Source organism: Marmota flaviventris, chromosome 1 (genome assembly GCF_047511675.1).
Source record: "Marmota flaviventris isolate mMarFla1 chromosome 1, mMarFla1.hap1, whole genome shotgun sequence".
NCBI classification, from domain to species: Eukaryota; Metazoa; Chordata; class Mammalia; order Rodentia; family Sciuridae; genus Marmota; species Marmota flaviventris.
In genome coordinates this window covers 164831207-164854355 of record NC_092498.1, presented here as the reverse complement: position 1 = coordinate 164854355, position 23149 = coordinate 164831207, and the positions used below count along the sequence as shown (strand labels likewise).

General features: G+C 53.5%; 2 protein-coding genes across 6 annotated transcripts in view; both read right to left on the bottom strand.

The window, feature by feature from the left end:
* Nucleotides 1-2487, bottom strand: part of Stab1 (stabilin 1) — a 28687-nt gene extending 26200 nt beyond the window's left edge. For all 3 annotated transcript variants that reach the window (XR_011708997.1, XM_027947833.2, XM_071618647.1), the window contains exon 1: nt 2372-2487. Coding sequence is in view for 2 of the 3 variants with exons in the window: in XM_027947833.2 (XP_027803634.1) it covers nt 2372-2452 (81 nt within the window). In the remaining variant the exon portion in view is untranslated. The remainder of the gene's footprint in view (nt 1-2371) is intronic.
* Nucleotides 2488-5140: 2653 nt separating this feature from the next.
* Nucleotides 5141-23149, bottom strand: part of Nisch (nischarin) — a 35897-nt gene continuing 17888 nt past the window's right edge. Inside the window, exons 8-21 of one of the 3 annotated variants that reach the window (XM_027947798.2) lie at nt 22296-22448; nt 21568-21636; nt 20957-21142; nt 20643-20771; nt 19087-19200; nt 18657-18768; nt 14413-14537; nt 13263-13312; nt 10808-12217; nt 8586-9069; nt 7940-8096; nt 7347-7475; nt 6709-6870; nt 5141-6381 (exon numbers count right to left, since the gene is read on the bottom strand). In XM_027947798.2, coding sequence (XP_027803599.1) covers nt 5771-6381; nt 6709-6870; nt 7347-7475; nt 7940-8096; nt 8586-9069; nt 10808-12217; nt 13263-13312; nt 14413-14537; nt 18657-18768; nt 19087-19200; nt 20643-20771; nt 20957-21142; nt 21568-21636; nt 22296-22448 — 3891 coding nt within the window. In that variant the 3' untranslated portion in view covers nt 5141-5770. Of the gene's footprint in view, nt 6382-6708; nt 6871-7346; nt 7476-7939; nt 8097-8585; nt 9070-10807; nt 12218-13262; nt 13313-14412; nt 14538-16990; nt 18085-18656; nt 18769-19086; nt 19201-20642; nt 20772-20956; nt 21143-21567; nt 21637-22295; nt 22449-23149 lie in introns of those variants that run through there. The other 2 variants (XM_027947799.2, XM_027947800.2) reach the window with 2 other exon arrangements.

The following is a 23149-nucleotide window of genomic DNA, read 5'->3' as shown; positions in this document are numbered from 1 at the left end:
AGGGACCACACCCAAGGCCAGCGCTCAGGGCCAAGCGTCTGCCCAGTCGCCTGTAAACAGCATCAACAGCTGGAGCCTCACAATCTGCCACTGGTGGAGTGAGGCTGGATCACAGCCTGGGTGCTGAATCAGATTCCCTTCTTTCTGGGGCACTTTGGGGACCCAACATAGCCAGAGCGCTGCCTCCCCCCTCCCCCACTGCCGCATGCCCAGCTGGAGCTGAGTTGGCAATGTCTGCTTCCCACAGAGACACTTTTGGGGGAAGCTCAGGAGACAGGACATTTTAAGCCCTGTGGTGAAAAGGTGGAAGAAATTTCCCAAGCTGGGACTGGGCTGGGGCTGACATCCCAGAACTCAAATCCCTTCAGAGAGGGAGGGGCCCCCACACTGCTTCCCCCAACCCTAGATCCAAGCAGGGAGGGACAGAGCTGGGTCCTGGCCAATGCTCCTCTCCCTGCGAACCCTGGCTTAAGGCCACAGGCTCATGCCCAACACCAAGGAGGCAGAAGACTGCTAGGTTGCTAAGACTGCTTCCGCAGGAAGCCTTCCCTGTTTCTGCTGCTGTTGGAACTTGTCATGCTGCTACCTCTTACTGGCCATGTGACCCAGGGGATGTCCATTCCCCTCAGACCCTCCGTTTCTAATAGTTATAGTGGGTCTCATGCTACTATAAGGAGCCAGGCAGCCTGAGTGGCTATGAAATAAGGCCCCCATTGCCACATCTCTATTTGCAAGAGCCCTGAGCCCTCTTTTCCGGCACAGGCTGGCTGAGTCCCTATCCCCAAATTGCAGACTTAGGGATGCTCAGAGCTATAGGTCTCTGACAAGGAACAAACTCCAATCCAAGACCTCTCACTGACTTTGGTCACCATCTCCTGGAATATGAGGAGATGGCATCCTATGAGATTCCTTTGCATGGTACACATGGGGAAACTGAGGCAGGGGACGGGCAGGAACTTGCCAGCAGAACTCAGCACAGTCCTGGAACCCTTGGCTTTTCCACTATCACTCTTACTTTCTTAGCCTTGCATCACCTGTACTATCCCTGGCCTGGCTCTGAACACAAGACCAGGCATAGTGGTGCACGCTTGTAATCCCAGCAGCTTGGGAGGCTGAGGAAGAAGAATTGCAAGTTCAAAGCCAAACTCAACAATTTAGCAAGGGCCTATGCAAATTTGGGAGAATGTGTTACTCAGTGGTTAAGCCCCTGGGTTCAATCCCTGGTATTAAAAAAAAAAAGAGAACCTGCTGGTGACAGGGGACCCTGACCCCTGTTTCCTGGCCCAGTCTGGCTAAGTCCCAGTCCCCAAATAGCAGATTTAGAGGTTCTCAGAGCTACAGGTCTCCAACAAGGAATAAACTCCAATCTAAGACCTCTCACTGACTTCTGTCACCATCTCATGTGGGTCCCTGTGCTGGGCTACCTGAAGGTGGGTCATGGGCAAGCCTTCTCCTCTCTCAACCTCAGCCTGCCTCTTGATGCCAGAGGGACAGTGACAGCTACTCCAAGAAACAGGTGGGAGTTGGCTTCATAAGGGAAGTCCCCTCACCTGGCAGCAGATACCAGGCAGGGGACTCTATCTCCATACCCAGGGTGTGAGGCTCCTCCTGAAGCCTGAGCAGGAGCCATGTCCCTAGCATGGGCCCTGGGGGGATCTGTGGATAGACATTGGGGCCGTGATTGGCCTCATGGACCAGAGGAGCCATGCTAGAGCTCACACCAGCATGCCCAGACAGCAAACAGCAGGTATGGTGTGGAGCAGGACTCCAGAGTGGGAATGGTCCATCTCTATCATCCACGGGCCTTGGTGTCCAATATCCATCTAGGAGCACAAAAGGACGCTCTGCCCAGAGGTTGTGAGGACATGAGGGGTTATGCCCAGGACGGACTGGTGGCAACTTGGAAGCTTGAAAACATTCTCATTGGCTGCATTTACCCAGAGCTTCTGTCCCTGGGCAGTCTTAGAGCTGGACAGTCACACACATATGCACACATGTTCCATGGGTCTCTCAGTCTGCAGGTCCCACAGGGGTCAGCAATGATCACATCTCCCATCCCCAGGTGATGGCCACACAGAAATTCGGGCCTCAGTATGGGTGGGGCGGGAAGGCAGATGGGTTGGCTCTGCCTCCCCTCACTCACAGGCTAGGACAGCTGCCCACAAATGGCTGGCTGGTCAGGCACAGAGGGCAGGCTAATGTACCTCTGCAGCCCAGGTGACACTAAGTAGGCATATGGGCCTTGCTACCTGGGCTTACACAGGCCAGCCAAGAACGGGTTGTGTCTATACCCCAGCCCATGCCCCACCATCCCACAGCTGGCTGGCAGGGTCTGGATACCATGAGCCCCTGCAAACTGGCTCACACTCACCTTCTGGCCCCTGATGAAGCTGGAGTTTGCCAGGCAGGAGACCAGGACACAGAGCAAGAGGAGACCCCGGGGCTCCGCCATGACTGGCGGTGGCTGGCAAGCACAACGTCCAGGACAGAAGTCACAGCAAGGGAATGAGCTCCAAGGGGCGGGCAGGCGGGATGGGGCGGGCCGTGTTCTTAAATGCAGTCCCCCACAGGAACCCTCCAGGATTTCCTCTTGTGTATCAGCAGCCAGCAGGCGGAAGGGAAGGCGCGGGCCACTGACCCCGGCATGAACAGCCTGGAACCTGTTCACAGATTCCGGGCCCAAGACCCTCTTGGCCTGGAAGCCCAAACCCACCTTTAACCATGGGCTTAGGCTCTATCAGATTCTGAAGCAAATTCAAATGCAAATGTAACGACACCCACTCATCTGGCCAGCCCAGCACTTTTTATTTAGTCTCTGGGATTCTGGTTGCTGAGGGGTAGGGAACTGCGTCTGCCCCTGCCTTGACCCTTCCAACTGCCAGACTGGGACTCCCTGCCAGGCACCATCCCACGGGTGGCACAGATGCCATGGGGTGGCCTCGCAAATCCTCATCCCAACAGTCTCAGCCACTCCACCAGCCAGTCCTGACGGTCCAGCCTGCACCACTCCTGACCCTAAACCCTCCATGCTCTCCCCTTACCACACTGACAACTGACCCCCACTCAGTGCCCGTCGGGCCTTTCCTGCTTCCTGCTGCATCTACCGTCCCCCATTCACTCTGCTCCAGTTACCACGCTGACGGTCACATGCTGGTCCTTTACCATAGGTGCAGTCTCAGGTCAAAGGTGCTAAAATGTGTAGATAGCCACTGGTTTGGGTTGAGCTCCTGCTTGAGACCCACCAGACCAGACCAGATCAAGATGGAGTTCAGATGGCTTTAGTTACCCAGTTTAGCTGTAACTATTTAAATAGTCTCTAGGAGCTGGGGTCGTGGCTCAGAGGTAGAACGCTCACGTAGCATGTGTGAGGCACTGTGTTTGATCCTCAGCACCACATAAAAATAAAATAAAGGTATTGTGTCCACCTACAACTAAAAAATAAATTAAAAAATAATTGTCTCTATACCTTTTTTTTTTTTTTTGTACTGGGGATTGAACCCAAGGGTGCCTAACCACTGAACCACATCCCCAGCCCTTTTTAATATTTTATTTAGAGACAGGGTCTCATTGAATTGCCTCAGCCTCCCGAGCCACTGGGGTTATAGGCGTGTGCCACCGCTCCTGGCTCTATACCTCACTTCTGTTTTCTGTAAATGCTGCCTCAGAGTTGGCAGGAGTTAGAATCTGTTGTGGTTCTGAAAGCTGTCCAATTCAAGAATTGTTTTATTTGTTCAAATAAACGGCTAAATTTAATTTACCTAAGGTTTTTTCCACGTGTGTGTTGCTGGGATTGAACCCAGGACCTCGTGTGTACCGCTGAGCTACACTTGGCCCAGGTTTTTCCTTTTAACATGGCTTGGAGGGCTTCCCCGAGCCCGCTGATGGGGTGGCCTTACACCTGATTCCACCTCCTCTCGAAATGGTCCCCAGCTGGCATGGCTTATTTATCACCCTCCCAGAATGTCGGCTTTGGGAGATTAGGGAGGGCGATGGGAGGGTGTAAATAAGCCATGCCACCTGGGGACAGGTGTGCGGCATGAATCAACGAATGTGGGTGGTTATTGTTATTTGCCCTGTCACTGGTAGGGAAACTGAAGCTAAGAGGGGCCAGGTAGCTAGCTCATCCAGGGTAGCTCAGTTTATCTCTTTCAGATTTATCTTTAGTGACCCATGGTGGGGACCCCTATTCAGCACTGGATGTGGTAATCTCTGCTTTGGGTTGTCACTACTCCAATTTTAGAGGGTGTTATGGAGATGAAGAGGCAAGAGATGACCACAGAACCAGGTTGCCATTTTTAAATGCCTTTGGTAAAGACCTGGATGGGGAGCTGGTGACTTGCCCTCCTCCTCCTAGCTTGGAGGGCCACGAGGCTAGCCTTTGAGTTTGGCTTGGGGGGCACTGAGGGTGGGGAGATCCTTCCCTGGGTGACTACTTCCACCCTTTACCTACCCCCACAAACCCAGGCCAGGATCCCTACTCTGTTGGCGTCAAGGGGAAAAGGGGGATAAGAGCAGGCCTTGTAGCCAGATGGGCCACACCCTACCTCTCCATAATCCCAGTGGTCCCAGGGCTTGAGGCTCCTGACTGGGCTAGGTAAGAGGTTAGTGAGGAGCAAGGGACCATCACTGGTGGCAGGATTGGGGCAGAGGAAGGGTAGGGCACAGGGTTTAGCTCTCAAAAAATTTCAGGTCCTACCTAGCAAGGCTCCCTAAGGCAACCTCCAACTCTCTGACAGGAACACAGTGACAGGCAGGTGACCTTGCTCTCCACTGCCATCACCTGGGTTCACCTCCAAGGGCCATCTTGGTGAGAATACAGACCCACACATACCAGTAATCATGGACTCTGGGTCTTACCTTCACATTGGGCTGCTGTGATTCGGGTGCCCTGGGGAATGTTGTGGACTCTTCTCATTTGCTCTGGGATTCTGGTTTAGCCACAGTCCAACATGGCTGTGTCCCGAGAGGTCCCCCTCATAGCTCTCCTGTCTCTAACACATATCTGGCCCCTGGAGGCCTACTCTATTCTCCTTCCCCCAGATCTTGTCCACCCAAATCTCCAGAGCACCCTTTCCCATGCCGACCGCGCTCTGGGTGACCTCATTGGGGCCCCGGTGATACTTAACCCAAAAGACCCAGACTGTGTCAAACTCTGCTTTATTGGAATAGAGAAAATAGGCAACAGGAATCACACTTGGTGCTGGCAGCTTTAGGTCCCTTGCCCCCACCCCTCTCAGCCCCAAGGCCTGGGGGACTCCTTCCCCCAGAAGGCTCCCCTACTTGTCTGGACCAGGGGAGGCCTCTACTTTGAAAAACTGCCTGGGGAGGGGGCTTCTCATGTGCACTCTGCTGCCAGCTTCACAATTAGCAGCAAAATGCCCACAACGACAGCAGCAGCAACAACATAGGACTGGACTTGACACTTTGGGGAAGGACGCGGAGGGCCAATCAGATCCACAGCGCCACAGGTTAGCAACGGCACCACAGTAACAGACAAGACGCTGAGGCGCCCGACCACACCACTCCAGGGCAGGCGAGGCGCCATGGGAGGCTGAAGGTACACAGACACCTTGAGGGGCCTGGCTTTCTTGCTCCCAGCATCAGAAAGAACTGACTGAACACCTGTCCACATTCTCTGTGGGGACAGTCAAATTAAGGTACCAAAAGGGAGGGGAAAGAACATTTTTAAAAGAACAAAGAAAGCCTGCTTCCCTGCCTGGAGCAGGCACCAGGCTGGACAGGGCAGGTGCAAGGCTGGGTGCAGCCTGGGCTAGCCAGTGAGCTCAACGGGAAGCTCCCGGCCACACAGGGCTTCCCATTGGCGGGCCAACAATGAGATGAGCTTCTCTCTGCTCTCGGCACTGGGGACAAACACCTGCCACTGGACCTCACGACCCTGGCCAGCCCTGGCAGGGCTACCTGGAATCTCCCCAAAATGGTCCAGGGTGACGCTGCCCATAAGGTCATGGCCTTGCACATCGTCAAAGACGAGAGTGAGGGCCTGCGGGTAGGGCTGGTAACCCATGAGCACGCGATCCAGGTCCCGGACACGACGGCCATCGTCTAGCCGGTACCTGTCCCTCTGGGGTGGCTCTTTGGCAAACTCAGGCAGTGGGTAGTGGACATAGTCTTCATCTAGGAGAAAGATCTCGGCACTGGTAAGCAGAAGTGTCTTGGGGCGCAGCGGGCCCCTGCAGCGCCCAGGTGGTGGCGCGCCCACCTGGAAGGCCTGTATATACAGCAGGATGCTGAGGCCTGGGGCCTTCTCTGGGTCAGCCGTCTTCTGGGCCACAGTGTATGTGAGGTCCCCAACCTCCTCCTCACTGGGGTAGGTAAACTTGACGCGGCTTGAGTGGATCAGCTCGTAGTTCTCCATCTTCCCTGTAGAGAAATATGTCACCAAGGCTATGGCCTGAACTGACCTGTGGAGGATCTAAAAGCACCAGGGGCCCCAAGCCAGCCAGAGACCCTGTGTGAGACAGGCAGGCAAGGGTGCCCCAAGCCAGCAGCCCAGGGCTGACACCAAAGGGATTGAGGGATATCCGGGATGGAAGCTCTGCAGTGGCAATGCCCCACAGAAAAACCTGGCCAGCTAAGAGGGATGAGAAAAATGAGAGAGGCAGGGAGGACTCTGGGGTACTGGGAGGCACTCTGGGGCTTTTGATGTCCACCCTGGGACAGGTCTACAAGCTGCGCTGGACAGGGTACCTGTAGTCTTGTTCCCAAACTCCGAGTAGAAGTCCTTGTCAACAGGCTCTGGTGAAGGTGTGCGCTCCAGAGAGGAGAGCACCAACATGAGGTGCTGCAGGAAGCAGTGCGTCAGGTAGCTGTCCCGCGTCAAACACGTGACCACCTGTGTCGGGGAGGAGCCTACACAAGATGGGGCTGGTCAGGGCCACAAGCCACTTCACCTGCCAGGTCTCTGTCCCAGAAAGCCAAGGCTGTGGGGAACCTAAGGAAAGCATCATGGGACCTGGGGAGGCAGCCATTTATCAGGCAGGAAGGGCTGAGACATTTTTCTGGAAGGGGATACAGAGAGGCATGAGGGAAAGAGCTTAGTTTTCTCTCTTCAGGAAGTATGAGTCAGACACATCCTGCCTGAGCCCAGGGCCCGCTCTGCTTGTGTCCGGGCTGGTGCTCGCTGCACATCCCACCTCCCACCTCCCTGGGGCATGAGTCCTGCAATCTCAGCAGTTCCTGGAGCTGCTTCCTCCCGCCTGGTTAGCTGGCTTGTAAGCAGAGAGATAACGCTGTCTACAATAATGCACCCACAGACGGAAGGTGGAAGCCCAATGGTGACACTATCCTTCATCTAAAATGGGACAAAAGCACAGTGGGTCGCTTACCGGTCAGACGGAAGTACTGGTCAAAAAGGCCAACGTTGACTGACTGCAGGTCGCTGAGTTTAAGCACAAAGCACTGGGAGATGTGGAAGGGGCTGTTGTTGTAGTCAGTGTTTTTCTGATGCCAGAAATCTATGGAGAGGAAGGTATGGAGGGGGTTGGTGGCTGTGGCAGCAAGTACAGGGGGCACACAGGCAGCACGTCCAGCAGGAATGGATTGCCTGGCAAGGGTCTACACCACCTCTGGCATGCAAATCCTCATTTGCAGCTAGGTCTGGGGTCTGAGCCTCACCTTGCTGGCTCGCTGGCCAAGGTTCCCACTGAGGTCCCAAGGGGCAGAGGCTGCCCAATCCCCACTTCCTGCCTCTCTCAGCCAGTTCCCAAGCACTTGCTGGGCCCTGGCATGGCATATCCACATCTGGTCTTAAGTCCTCGTGATAGCTTAGGAGGAAAGTGCTGCTGTCATCGCTTCCTCAAATGAGAAACTAAGCCCAGATCAGTCAAGGTGCTGCTGCCTAAGGCCACACAGCTGGCCTCTCAGCCTGCTCCAAACATATGCTTCGAACTCCTGACAACCAGCAGGTCTGGGTACCTACCTTGCAGTGGCTCTGAGAAGTAACGACGGAGGCCATCATGTAGCACGAAGTACACAGCCTTGGTGGACAGCAGCACACAGGCAGTCACTTCCAGCCCTGGGGTCTGGTAGAACACCACTGATGACCACAGGAGGTGTCTCAGCTCCTCGTTTTCAACCTGGACACAGAGCGGTGTGGGTCTGGAGGAGAGCAGGGTGGGGTGGGAGCACGCACCTTTCTACCTCCTAGACCACAGATCCCTGGCAGGACACCCCACTGCTATTTTTGTCATTCCCACTACCGAGGTGGCCTGCATACCCCGGGGACATGCCCATGGCTTCAGACAGAAAAAGGCAGGAAGATTATCTCATCAATGTGTCTATAACTCAGAGCAGAGGAGTCAGGAGTACAAGATGGGAAGAGGGTTTGCTGGGCCAGGGACTGCAGAGGGGAGGTAGCACAAAGGGCAGTTGGCCAGAGGAAGGTAGCTCGGGACCTCCTGACCCCTGGAACCTGTGAGCAGCTGAAGCCGAGGACTACATGATACCAGAGAAATCTGAGGGCCAAAGGCGACCCCTTCCTCACCCTTAGGACTGACTGGTACCACAGTGGAGCCCACACCTCTCTGCACAATCATCAGCTGGAGGACCCGTGCATGGGCCACTACCTCAGCGATGCTGCTGTGGAAGAGCTCAATGATGGCGCTCCCCTGTAGGCTGGCAATGTGCCGGAGTGACGGGCAGACAGGCAAGTGTGAGGGAATCTGATTCTCCTCTGAAGTGGATTGGATCAGGTGCTCGGTTGGATACTGGGCAGGGACCTCAGCTTGTGCCAGGGCCTCTGCTGGGGCTGGAGCTGGAGCCGGGGTCTCCACTGGGCCCTTTTCTGGCACCAAAGATAGAGCCGAGGCCTCTGCTGGAGCTGGAGCTGGAGCTGGAGCTGAAGCTGGAGCCGGAGCCGGAGCCGGAGGCAGAGTTGGAGGAGATTCCACTGGGGCTGGGACTGGGGCTGGAGCTGGAGCCTCTGGTAGGCCTGGAGCTGAGGCTGCTGCTGGGACTGGAGCTGGGACCTCCATCGGAGCTGGGGCTGGGGCTGGGGCTGGAGCTGGAGCCTCTGCTGGTCCCTCCTGGGGATGCTGGTCATCACTGCATCTCCCAATCCCCCCCCAGAAATGCCATATTAACATGTGGAACCAGGGAAATTGACATCTATGCACAACTTCAAATGTGTGAGGGCCACTTGTATACCATATATCACCACTGGGGTCACTTAGGAGATTTTATTACCAGATTCCTTATGGGAGGACAAAACAACAGAGGGAAAATACCCAGGCCCTTTCTTTTGAGTGGCAGATGGGAGCAGAACAAGTCACCCCAGGTGAAATCTCACTTTGAGAAAGTATCAAAGGTTTCAGAAATGCCACTCTAGGGTCCAGAGTGCCTGCCCAGGGCTGGGACCTGGGTTGAGTGGGTGCATTTAGAAGTGAGAACCAAAGGCTCAAACTGCTCCTCAGTTTGCCTTTGGGTTGTGCTTTGGTGGCCCATGCTCTTAGCCCACCCAGCCACCATTGCACTTGGCCATGCCGGGCTGTCAACTGGTCTGGTCCAGACACAGGACCAAATAATGCACAGAACCTTAGAGCTCACAGAGGCTGGGAAGTCACACCCCTTTGGAAGGAAAATGTTTTAGAGGTTAACCTCTCCACTTGACCCAGTCCAACTGCTGAGACCCTTGGGGCTATGATCCTGCATTTAGCCAGGAAATACCCCAGGAAGCCTTGGGGCTACCCTCCTGCTGTCCTGGAGCAAAGATGCATCTGCTAAAGGGTATGGTTTCTGCATGTGGTCCCCTATGGGCCAGTGCCAGCAGGCTTGGGGATGACAGGGAAGTAAAGACATGGTGTCCACCATTGAAGCTACACCCAGGGGAGGGGAAAGGAGAAGATGGCCATATAGCACAGGATGCTGTCTTCAGCTGGCATGATAGGAACACCAGATCCAGTCTGGAAGAGGCGGAAAGCCCTTTAGGAGTGTCATCTGGGGTTTGGGTTGGAGAGAGAAGGGAAATCCCATGCAGAAGTGGGTCTCTGCTATCAGGAGGGAAGAAAAGGGAGGTTAGGGGACATGAGGGCCATCAAATGAAGGGCTTTCTTTCCCAGGTAGGGGAAGCCCAGGAAAGCCAGCAACATGAGGCGCAAAATCCCCATTGCTCTGTGGGACAGGAGCAGGGGAAGGGGGAGGAGAGCAAGGATAGAAGGACAGACTGCCAACCTCAGACTTCCCGGTCAGTACTTTGGTTTTCAAAGGGGCCTTGACAGAGATGACATAGGCAGCTCTGATACTTGACCTGTTACTTTTGCACCTGAGATTCTTTTCAGAGGAACTCCCAGAGTCACAGGCAACCCAGTCCTTCCCAAGAGGGGCTTTTTGGTCACCAACAGGGAGAGCCTAGGAGCTAGTTCAGGGATGGGAGGGGCCTGAAGCAGTCCTAGATCCAGAGTCAGCCACGAGATGTGATCCCTAGGGGTGGGGAAGCAAGTCATGCCTAGAGGCCATGCTTTGGCTCATGGGAACAGAGTGGACAGGGCCAGGTCAAAGTGACAACTCCCACTGGGCAAGTAAGGTGGGGGGCAGCTCCCTCAACCTCCCCTACAAGGGTGGCAGGTGCCTGGATCCACACATTTTCACAAACAGACAGCTTTCCTAAGCATCTTCTAAAGCTCTGAAGATAAGGAGGAGCCAGGTGCCAAGCCAGAGGGAGTTAAGGTTAAGGCTAGGGTGGCCAGGAGCTGGGGAGAAGCCAAGGGGCAGGACAATGGCCTGCTCACAAAACGCAGATGCCCAGAGATCACACATGCCAGTCCCATGCCCTTGGGCCCCGTGGTCTTACCTGGCCCTACCCTCAGCAGGCTGGCCATCCACAAGGGGGCCCTGAGACTTGGCCCCAGTTGCAGGAGTCTTGGCGATGACCACAGTTTTCAGGTCCTGCAGGGAGGCCCGCAGCTGGTTGTAGATACGCAAGAAGTGGAATTTCTCATGGGGTAGCACAAAGATGGCAGTGACAAAGCGGTAGCCAACAAGTAGCTCAAGCACATGGCCGTCTGCAAAGGCGCCCCGTGGCTGGGTGCAGCTGCGGGTGGGGTCCAGCAGCACTGTGGAGAGCGGCACGCGGCTGAGCTTGAAGCTGTTGCGGTTGCGGCAATTGTGGGTGCCACGGTTGGGCATGGGATTGAAGTCAGCTTTGATGACGTTGAGGTGCTGGGGTGTGAGTAGCAGCCAATAAGGAATGGCAGCAGATTTGACAGCCTCGGAGGGTGCACAGCAAGAGCGGCGAACAGCCGAGCAGAGTGTGCAGCTGGCCCACTCGATGTTGCCGGAGTAGTCCCCCGCGGCCGTCTGTACCATGCGCTTGTCACTGTAGACCAGGTAGACGGGGAAGCAGCCCTGACTGCGCTCCTGGCAGCCACCAGCCACCTTGTAGAAGGTGAGTAACTGGCGCAGGAACTCCTGCAGGCTAGTGTGGCTGCCATAGAGGACAGGGCTGCACAGCATGGCCATGTGCTGTGGGGCGAAGCAGGAACGCAGGTCGGCGTGGAACTCATGCAGGTTCGCGGCATCCGAGATGATGAAGAGCGTGTTCTCGCTGTGCCGCACCTTGAGCACCAGACACAGCTCCGGCATGAGGAAGCCAAACTCGGTGAGGTCTCCATGTGGAAAGCAGAAGACGAAGCGCAGGGATGAAAGGATGTGCTGGCTGCTGCCCCGCGACTCCTGGTGTGGGATCTCAAAGACGGCGATGCCAAAGTCAGTGAGCACAAGGCAGGCAGCGAACTGGCGGATGCTACCCTGCACGTGGATCAGGAAGCACCACAGCACCTTGAGGATGCGGATGTGCTCCAGTAGGAAGTCCTCATCTGCGCCCAGGGCCCACTCCAGGGCCAGGCGCTCCTCCTCAGCTTCCTCATCTTCTTCATCTTCCTCCTCCTCCTCCTCTTCCGCCTGGCCTCCCTCCTCCTCTTCCTCTGCGTCTGGGGGTCCCATTTCAAAGTAGCGGTTCTCGGCAACATCTTCCTCATCCTCATCCTCGTCCTCATCCCCCTGGTCGCCCTGGGCCTCCTCACGCTGGTTGGCAGCCTCAATCCAGGCAGGCAGCTGCCGCTCGATGGCCTGGCGGATCAGCGTGCTCAGGCGCTGGATGAAGTCCTGGTTAGTAGCCGTGTAGCCGATGCAAGTGAAGGGCAAGAAGATGATCTGGCCAGACCCAGGCACCACCTGCACCTCTGGCTCTGCGTGCTCTGGGCTGTGTGGGGAGAGGCTGGATCAGTGACATGAGGGTCTGGGATACTCCCCCCCCATCTCAGAGCCTGTTGCGTACCCTTGGCCCTGGGGAACCCACCCATGGGTCTCCTGAGTCTTCTACACATCTGAGCTGTTCCTAGAACAAGGGCATGGGGAGGAGCTGAGGTGCTAACGCTGCAAGGCTGGGGACACAGCTGATGAGTACAGGCTTCCAAAGACTCAGACCACACCATCCAGGACAGCTTTGTTCAGACCACACTGGTTCCCACAAGAGAAGTGCTACACAGATTTCTCAGTCATTCCAAGGCTTGCTTCTGTGAGCCCTGAGGCAATGAGTACTTCACTTGTTGATAACTGGCTCCCTTCAGTGACGCCCAGTGGCCTCCAGAGGTGGGGAAGGTGGGTTGAGGCAGTCTTAGGGCAGTTTAAATGCTAGCTCTTCCAGATCATTCAGACCTTGCATGTATAACTAGAACTGGCACTCTACTATGAAGAGTCAGAGAGTTAATGTTTTAGATTTTGTAGGCTACCCCTACCAACTCATCTTCTTGTTTAAACAGCTCTTTAAGAATGTAACTAACAGCTAGGGAAAGTGGTGGGTGCCTGTAATCCCCGTGGCTCGGGAGGCTGAGGAAGGAGGATCACAAGTTCAAAGCCAGTCTCAGCAACCCTGTCTCTAAATATAAAAACGAATGGGAATGTAGCTCAGTAGTAATGCACTCCTTGGGTTCAATCCCTGGTACCCCCCCCCCCCAAAAAAAAAAAGAATATAATTATCATTCTTAGTTCCTGGACTATACAAAAAAGGCCATTCACTGAACTGGCCTTGATGTGCCACCACCTGGTACAGGATAACGTGAATCAGGTGAAGTTTAGGGAAAACAGACCCAAGTCCATCTCACCTGTTTATTTAAAGAAATAAATAGTTCTGTAGGACTTCTGTGAACAGATTGGTAACAGAATCTAACTGGTGACCTCTGGCCTACAGTTGAGAGTGGGCAGAAGGGCATAGACAAGCCCAGATGCCTTCTTGACTTCTTCCTTACCTTGCACCACCAACAGCTCCTGGCACGTCCCTTGGGTCATCCGGAGCTGCCTAATAGAGAAGGAAATACAATCAGCCCCCAGCTTCAGCTATTCCCTGACATGTCCTGGGTGCTGGACACTGAGATGGACACTCTGCTGTCTATGCACCTCACCATCCCCAATCCACCCACATTCACTAGGTAATCCTGCCAGTACATGGCAGGGTTGGGATTCCCACCCCTGTCGGTCTGAACCCAGCCCACATTCCCAGCCCAGGGCCATAGTCTGAGTCACACTCTCAGGGGTTCTGATATCCAAGGGCTCCTCATGTCACCCAAGAACCCAGTTGCACAGTCTACCAATCCAGTCTGTGACCAGCAATGCACACCATGAGTAGGGCTGAGGCGGGTCCTAGAAAGGGCTCCCAAAACTTTCTGCATAGTGTTCAAGATCTAGGGCTTTGGAACCTACTGCTGTGTGACCCTGAGCAGGGAGTTCTGGGGCTAGACAAACACTCTGCAAACCATCCTGGCATTGTAGGGCCATTACCCTGTGCTGTGCAGAGAGATGGGGCTGGAGAGAGGCCCAGGCACCAAGACACAGCAGTGTAAGCCCCTCTTACTTGCCTCCTTTCTTTTCCTGGGATACAGGGATGGGCCTCCAAAGCTTGACCGGTAGCCACAGAGGAGATACTACAGTCACACCGTCTCAGACTACCAGAATGACAATGTTGAGAAGGGGCAGAATGGCCCCAGGGTACTAGGTAGCTGGGGAGAAGTTCTGCCTCTACACTGTCTTCTTCAAGGCAGTCTGCATGCAGGCTCAGGGCTCACCCCCGCCCCTTGGCCCAATGACAGAGCACTCCCTATTCCCAGAGAAATGGTAGGGAGGGGCATCACACACACACACACACACACACACACACACACACACACACGTAGGATGGAGAGGAGGGGAGGGAGAAGTTGAACACAGGGTTAACCATTGTGTTAATTAAGAGGACTCAACTAGAGATATGTTCAAGAGAAAGACTGTACAGGGCCAGGCACAGAGCATGAAGCTTGGCAGCAAGGGCTGTGCTCCAGCCAGGCCACTGCCAACTGGACTACCTCAAGCAATAGAGTTGGCTCGCAGACGGAACAGTCTTCAGGAGTAGGCAGAGGGCATTACCTGTCCTGCAGGGATGGACTCCAAGGAATCAGAGCAGCCCCCAGCAATGGGCCGGTCCTCGGGAGTCAGACTGTCAGTAGATGAGAGGCTGCTGGCCAGGGCCTCCTCCTGCACGAACATGATCCCTGCAGAGATGGGGTGGGCGGACGGGTGGGCAGGGAGAGCAGCTGTTCAACAAAGGGGCTGGGCCTTGGGCTACCAGCATAGCCGGGGGCTAGCCAGACCCCCAAACCATCGTATGGGTAATAGAAGAAAATGGCAAAGCTAAAATCCTCAAACAGCTCAAGAAAGAACCAATGACTGCTTCTCTAATCTCAGGCAGGGAGAAGTTTTCTGAGCACACATGCAGAGGAAGAAACTGAGAGAGACTACATTAAAAAAAAAAAAAAATCAAACCTCTGTGGATGAATCTTAAAAACCAAGAAAACAAAATCAAATGCAAAGAGAAAAAGTACTTGCAATATATAACAAAGCTTGATATCTTTAATCTATAAGAGTTCTTACAGATCACAAAAGTGGTAGAGGGTAGAAATCCCATTAAGAGACTACAAAGAACACAGAGTGACACTCCATAGAATTGACAACAGATATAACATGTGAAAAAAGATGCTGATCCTCTCTGGCACACAAAGAAAGGCAAGTTGAAGCAGACCGGTTTGTATCTTTGGCAAAGGTCAGACTCACTATACAGCCTGGCCCTGGCCTAACTGGGTACAGACAGGCACTGGAGTTGGAGCTGACCCCTCCGTCAGGAGAGCAGTTTGGTACTACGTCCATCAAGAGCCTTAAATGTGTTCACTCCTAAAGCACCGTCCCAGGAAATGACTAGCCACGACCCCAGCTCCTGATCTGACATCTGCAGGCTAGCAAATCCTCAAAGCACAGGATGCCTCACTGGGAGGCTCCAGATTCCCCCTGGGCTGCTGAGAACAATTTGAGCCTGCACCCACAGGCCCCACTGAATACCCCAGGGCCACCTCCCAGGGACAGCAGCATGACCTCATGCACCCTGGTAAGGCATGGGGTTTTCAAATCCTACTGAGGCTGTTTTAGGAATATTTGGACCCATTACTTCCAGTTTGCAGACTGGTGTTTCAACATGTTCTGAACTATAGCTAGAGTCTAGAGGAGCCTGGGCCTGCCTCCACACTCCAGCTTTGCCACTAGTCACCACAGCCCAAGGAAATGACTCTGAGCCCCACAGGGCATGAGATCTGTCTGGCTTGGCTGCTGTCCGATAGGACAACTCACATGGCCCAGGTCCTTTGTCCCAGGGCCGGGCAGGAAGACAACCCAAGCCCAGACACCCTCATAAAGCAAAGCAGCAGGGGCTCTGCAAGGCAGGAGGACAGCAAGCACACAGCCATGCATGAAGCAACCCCCTCCCCAGGATCTCCCCTAGGCTTTGCCTATGCTGTCACCCTCCCCTAGAGTCCACCCTCTCCTGCTGACCCATTCAAATCCTATTCATCCTTCGAGTCACCTCAGATGCTACCTCTGCTCAAACCTACAAATGTCCCTGAACCATTCTACCCTGGGCATAGAGTTCATCTCCCCAAGTGGCTCCTTGTTCCTCAAGGGCGGTGGCCTAAATCCCCAACTAAGGATGTAGAAAGGGAAGAGTGTTTACTGACCACTTTTGTTGAGCCAATAGCAGTGCTAAGCGCTTCCCCAGCATCAGCTCATGCGTGCCTCTCATTATTTACCACATTTCATCAAATCTAAGATGCGTGGAAACGGTGCCATCTTGGTCTTAGCAGGTGTCCACGGAAGGTTTTCCCATGACTCCATCACGAACACCAGCTGGCTGACAGCAACTAGGGGACGCCACTGACTGAAAGACGCATCTCAATTTCAGAGAAGTCGCAGGGTGGAAACGTGTGCATCTTAGAATCGATGAAGTAAGGTGTATCCAGTTTATGGTCGAGAAAACAGCTTCAGAGAGGCTACACAGGTAGCTTGAGATCACACAGCCAGGATGTTGGAGCCTGAACTCAGCTGCCTGCTCCTAACCACCTCTCTACACAGCTTCTCTCAGCCCTGGACCTAGCTGGAGAATCAACTCCGACATTTTGCACATCGGCCCTTATCAGTCACAATCCTCTGTGGCTCCAACAGCCATCTATAGCTCCTGCAATAACCAGAGGCCTGTGTTTTCTGGACAGTGCCCCGTTCACACTGGCCTGGGAATGCCCAGTTAATTTGCAAGTATGCTCCCACTATGGGACAGGCTGGGAGCATTAGGTGCCACTTAGCAAAGCTGCTCTCACATAGGAGAAATCCCTGCCCATCCGGGCTAGCTCCAGTAACACATGGCTGAACACACATGAATGTGGATGCCTCTACATTTGTGAGGAAAAAAGCAACATTTTCTTGCCACTAACTCCCCAATCCCTGTTTGGACATGAGGAAACGTGGACAGGGACAGTCTGTCCACTTCCTTCCTGGACTGTGGCCTGTACAAACAAGTGGTGAGAAAGGGCCACTCAGCAGATGGGATAGGGGACATCAGGAGAGACCTCAGGCAGGGGTTTGACCTTGTCATTTCTCACCCAAAGGAAAGAGATGTGCACACAAAGACATCCACTGCAGTTTTATTTATGAGAGGTGCAATCTGAGACAATGTCTCAACGTCCAGTGACTGGGAAGTGGGGACAGACTACAGAAGCCACTCTGCAGAGTGCCCCAGGGTGAGAGAAAGGGGGAAATAAGGCTGGACCTAGGCTGCTGCAGAGGCTCATCACTGCAGGGTGGGAATGGGGCGCTGCCTGTAGTTGCAGCCTTGGGGGAGACACCCCTCCCTACTGCCTGCCAGGGGCCTGCTCTTTACCAGCTTATTCTCTACTTGCTGTTCTCCATAATCGCTTATTGATTCACTGATTCGACAGTTGCTGACTAAGACTGGCCAGCCATGTCCTTGGCCTTGGGACCAGACGCAACTCCCTGTCCCTGAGAAGCCTACAGTTACGTGCTTCCTCTATAGGGTCGCCAGTGCTGTGGGACCCCAAAGAGGAGCTTGACTTCCATGCAGATGGCAGTGATAGGGAAGCTTCCTCACAGGGATCCATACCCTCTTTCCTTTTTACATAAAAAAATACAACCAAAAAATTTGTCAAGAGATTGACCAAAGCAAACAGGCAAATGCTTTGGCACCTAGCCCCACGGCTCCATTTTTATCAATTCTCTTCCGCATGGCATGGTGGTAACCTCAGTGTGCTGCTCTGCGTCGGGCTTTTGCCTTAATGTTAGTAAGTGTCTCCCTTCTTGCTGCCAGTCTTCTCTCCCTGACGGGACTGCTGCAGAGGGTTCTGTGCCACAGATGCCTCTCCCCGCCCCTCTTTGGTGTGCATGTCACAGCCCATGTGTTGCCAGCAGGGAGCACTTCACACCCCTCCCCAGCATCTGATCCCTCTCTAAGAGAAGATCCCCTCCAGCGGGGTTGCCAGGTCAAGGGGTGGGAATGTGTTTCTGGCTCTTGAAATAGGGTCAAACTGGTTTCCCAAGGCCTCACACCAAGTTCTGCGTCTCCAGGAGCCCGGGTGGGCGGCGTTCTTTCCTGCGTGTCCCAAGCCTCAGCTCCACTTGGGACGGCACACCCGCCCCTCTTCTGTTGGGGCCGGGCCAGCAGACACGCTCATGGGACCTGCTTCACTCACTCATCTCCGAGGATGCCTGGGTTCAGAGGTGAAAGCCCTTTGAAAACGCTAAGACAGTGGGCAGATGAAAGGGATGGGTCTTCCATGGGTCCACAGGGACACAGACAGCCCATCTTGATCCCACAAAAGCAGTGTTTTGGGGCTGAGCCACGCCCTGAGAGCCACAGACATGAGGTAAGGATAAAAGGAAGTTCCCCAAATGGGGATCAGGGCTCCAGACTCAGTAACGTAACAAGGCTTGGCTTCCCATAATGAGCAGCTGACCTGCCCATGCTGCCAAGGGGAACGAGTCCTCGTGAGCCAATAGCCCCGAGTCTGCTCTATTAGACACCCTGTGGTCTCCTAGAGGAAATGGAAGCAGGTGTCAGAGCATCAGGGATCCTCACTAAGCAAACAACAGAACTGAAATTAGGCCGGGTGCACCTGCTGCGTGCCACCTGAGGAGCCAGCCTGCGGACGGCACCACCCTCCCTGTGCCCAATCCTGAAGGAAGCAGGTGCCAGCATCTCTCCCCCAACCCCAGCCCAGCCAGGGGGCCCAGGCAGGGGCTGTGCAGCTCTGCTAGGAGCAAGATCCATATGTGATTACCTTGGTTGGAGAGGATGGGCTGGGGCAGGGAGGCAGAGGTAGGAGCCGTGGTGGGAGGAGAGCCACTGGGTCCAACGCAGGGGGCAGCTAAGAGCCGAGAATCCTCACTAACCTGGGAAGAAGCGCTTGAGTCAGCCGGGGAGAGATGATAAAGCATAGGAAGAACAGACTGACAAGGTCAGAGTTGAGGAAGGAGGAGCTCAATGGTTCTCACAATAAGGTGATGAAAGTAGCCTCACAGTAACTTGAGGGGCAGGCTTCATCACCATCCTGTCTCACACACAAGGACCTAGAGGGTGTGGCCTTCCCGAAGTCATGCAGCCTGGGAGCAGTGCAGCCAGGACTTGGTGGCCCTGAGCGATCCCAGAAATCAGCTCCTCCTTGATTGGTTCTTCACCACTACCCCTCCACCTTCCATATAAATGCCCACCTTCTTCTCTGGGTTGCTCAGTTTGGACTTGACATCCTTGGCTTTCTGAATTGCTTTTAGTACTTCCACAGTGTCCAGCTCCTTCTCTGTGGTTGCCGTGTCATCCAGACAGACCTAGAGTCCACAAAGTAGTTCTCAGCATGCAGATAGGCATGTGTGGTTGGAAGACAATGGTAAGCCCCTGCTTGGGAGTGGGCATGAGCATCCATTGTAGGCCAGGCCCTATGAGGACACAGGAGGCTGAGGGAGGCTCAGCCTTCTGGGAAGTGGGCTCTTCACCACCCACAGAAATGACATGGGAGCAATTTGGAGGGGCCTGTGGAGGTCCCACACTGCCTCATCTGTCTCTGGGTGTCCCTCTCCAAGGAGAGGCAGTAGCCTCTTGGGTGGCTGGTATTGGGAGCAAGGAGGTAACATGCACTAAGCCCTCATTTACAGATGGAGCTGAGCTTGTCAAAGAGCAAGGGGAGCACCTTCTGGTTAGGGGAATGGGGAGGCTAAAGGCATGAGAGCAGAAGGAGCGAGCATGCAGGCACGCAGTGTGGCCAAATGAGGGAAGGTCCCAAGGGCCTGGACAGGAGCAGACACTATGACTCCAGGTCTGGACTCTGGACTCCTCTGGGGAGGAGATGGCATCTTGTGAAGACTATCTTGATGATAGTGTGGAAAGGCAGCACTTGGGGCAGAAAAGGGGCAGAGTGGGATGTAAATAGCCTCCCAAGTACTTTCTGACTTGGGGTTTGGGGAAGACAGAGGTTCCAAGGACTGGTGAGAGAATGGGGGCAGGGTTGCTTGAGGCTGAGGGAGAGGAATGAGCCTGATGAAGGACCTATTTGGTCAGTATGGTGGTGGTGGTGGTGATGGTGGTAGTTGGAGAACCAGAGCCAGCAGGCAGCAGGCATTGGGTTGGGCTATACTAGCAAAAATGGACAAACCCTTGGACTTAACAGTCAGGCAGCGTGGCCAGAAGTTTTCCAGGAAACATGATTATTTTAAGTATCTTTTTTCTACTCCTTGTCTAGAATTAACAAATTATTATTATTATTTTTTTTTGGTACTAGGGATTTAGCCCAGGGGGCTCTTAACCACTAAGCCACATCCCCAGCTCTTTTTCACATTTTATTTAGAGACAGGGTCTTGCTAAGTTGCTTAAGGCTTCACTAAACTGCTTCAACTTGTGATCCTTCTGCCTCAGCCTCCTGAACTGCTGGGATTACAGGAATGTGCCTCCATGCTCAGCTAGCAATGCTATTTTTTTTTTTAAAAAAAGCTGAAAACAGTTTCTCCATACTTTGAGTCTGAGCCTATGTGTTCTCGGTGAGCCCTCCTGGCCTGAAGCTCTAGACAGATGTGGCAAGAAGCTCCCTGACATGCCCCGTGGGAGAGGGGTGCAGCAGATTTCCCAAATGAGAGGCTCTCAGGTGAGCTTCTGAAGCAAGTGAGGGCAGAAGAATGGACAACCCTGCCTCAGTCTGCCCATGTGAACCTGGACTCCATTCTACCCATCTCTTTGGGATCCACTGGTGGCACAGGCGGGTGGTGGTGGTGGGGCTTACCTCAGAAGCCCGCTCTCCGAACTGAGCGAGCACCTTGGTCCGGTAGTCAGGGATGATGCTCAGAGGATTATTCAGCAGGGCCACGTGCTCCAGACATGGGAGGCTGCCTATGCTCCTGACCTCTTCCATCTGCAAGGCATGAGTGCATTTCCCTTTGGCCATTCCCTTTGGTCCCTTCTAACACTTCAGCAACAGGACAACACATTGGATGGCCTCTTTTAAATGAAAGGAATTTTAATGATTTTCTTTAAGTGATCAACACCAAAGCCTGGCAATCCCAGAGCCCAGAGAGAGCTCCTTGGGATGTGGCTCACCTGCTCAATCCTGTTGTCACTGAGGTCCAGGTTGACCAGGGAGTACAGCTTGTGCAGGCCACTCAGACTCTCTAGGAGGTTGCCTGCCAGGTTCAGGGTCTTGATATTCCCCAGCTTGGTGTGGACGCCTTCCAAGGAGGACAGCTTGTTGTAGGACAGGTCAAGGTGCACGAGGTTGTACAGGTGCTGCAGCGGCATTGAGAACAGGGCAGTGGCTGAGTTCAGGCCTCCACAGAGACACGACAGATAGATGCCCTTCCATCAGAACTAGTTATACAAGGCAGTTCCATCTGTCTGCTCTGACAATTTTTAGGAAGGGAAGCCTCTTTTCTCCTATACATGTGTCACAGCCCAGAAACAGCCCTAGCAGGCAGGTTAGGGATGAGAACTGAAAATAAGCCGCCTGTCTTCAGGATGGAGGTTCACCATCTCTATCACACTTGGCTTGTATTTATTCATCATTTATAATTCTTTGGAAAAAGGACAACAATCATTCCAGCATTATCATAGGATCCTTCAAGGGAAGGTGGCAATCCCCACCCCCTGACCTCCCAGGAGGTCAGGACCTTGGGGGAAGCTGTATAGGTAGCAATTATCTCCACAGACATTACCTGCAGGTTGTCCACGACCAGCACTCCATTGTGACTCAGGTCCAAGAACTCAATCTTTGGGATCAGTTTCTTACAAAACAAAAGAAGAACCAATGTTATTCTAGGAGGAGGCTGGATCCTACAGACCCTGCACATGGTGGCTGGGCAACCTGGGGCTCTTCCTTCTGACCACAGACTTCCAGCAGACTGTCCCTGCAGGGCCAATGATGTGACACCTCTTGTTTCCCACACAGTAGCACATCCAAGGCATACAGGGACTCCAGAGCTGAACAATAGCCAATGCTTTACAGAACATTTGGTTTAGAAAAACGACAAATTGTAATGTCCCAGACAGAGGAAGGAGCCTACATTTCTTCTAACCCCGCCCTCCTCCCCACTGAGAAGTGTAGACAGAATCATACGCCCATTGCCCTAACACCATCTGGATGTCATCTTTACATGGGCACATCTGTAACACAGGGAGTGATTTTTGTGCCTACTCAGAAGTGTGTCATCACTTACTGTGGTTCTAGAAATAACAAATGTACATGCAATTAATATGCTTTGTTTGGTTCTAAGTATTACCTTACCAATTATAAAGATTCTTATTTTGAAATTTAACATAAAAATTATGGGGAAGGCATAGGGACCTGGTTACAGGTTTTCTGTGGTCTTTCCAGAAAAGTCAACCCAACCTGAGGCTTTGGTTAGGCCAGAGAGGCCCATGGCACTGACTGCTGCAAGCATACCACAGACTCGTCGATCTCAGAGATGCTGTTGTGGCTCAGGTCGAGAGTGGTCAACGCCTGCCATGTGGGGATGACAGCAGTCACAGGGCCTTCAAGTGTTGTGCCTTCTGGCTCCCACTCATCAAATTCTGAGGCTTCGGGAACGAGGACTTCCTGAATAAGAACATCTGTTGAGCACTATGCTCAGGCCCTCACGCAACACTAACTAGAACACTATCGCTGCAAAATTAAAGGAAGGACTGGAGCATATTTAGCATGTGGAAGTGAGCTTGCATTTAAACAGGGCTTTGATGCATGTGTCTTTAAGCGATTGTGAAATAACTGAAAGGTTTAGCAACTAACGGCAGATTGAAATATGTTCCTCTGCCGCAGGAGCAAAGGTTGCTCAAGCCCCCAGGGGCCTCTGCCACTCGGTGATGCCTTTTCTGGCTAACTCTCAGGCTGAAGGTCCAAACTCACAGTTGCTAGGCAACTGTGCTTTCAGAGTGGTCTCCACTGTGGCGAACAGGTCTTTTTAACCATTACTTCACAGGGACAAAATCAGTGCTAAGTCAAGAGTAGCAGCAGAGAGCATTGGGACCACCAGGGGAGAGAGGCAGACCTCCTTGGTTTGACCTTTTAAAAATATTTTTACCACGGTACCTGAGAACTCAGGCTCTTATGCATGCTAGGAACGTGCTCCACTACTGAGATATTTTTTAAGACAGGATCTCACTAAGTTTCCCAGGTTGGCCTCACAAACTCAGAATCCTCCTGCCTCAGCCTTTAGAGTAACTGGGATCTCAGGCATGTGCTACTGGGCCTGGCTCTTGGCTTGATTTTTGAGGTTTATAAAGACCTCTCCTCTTGTAAGG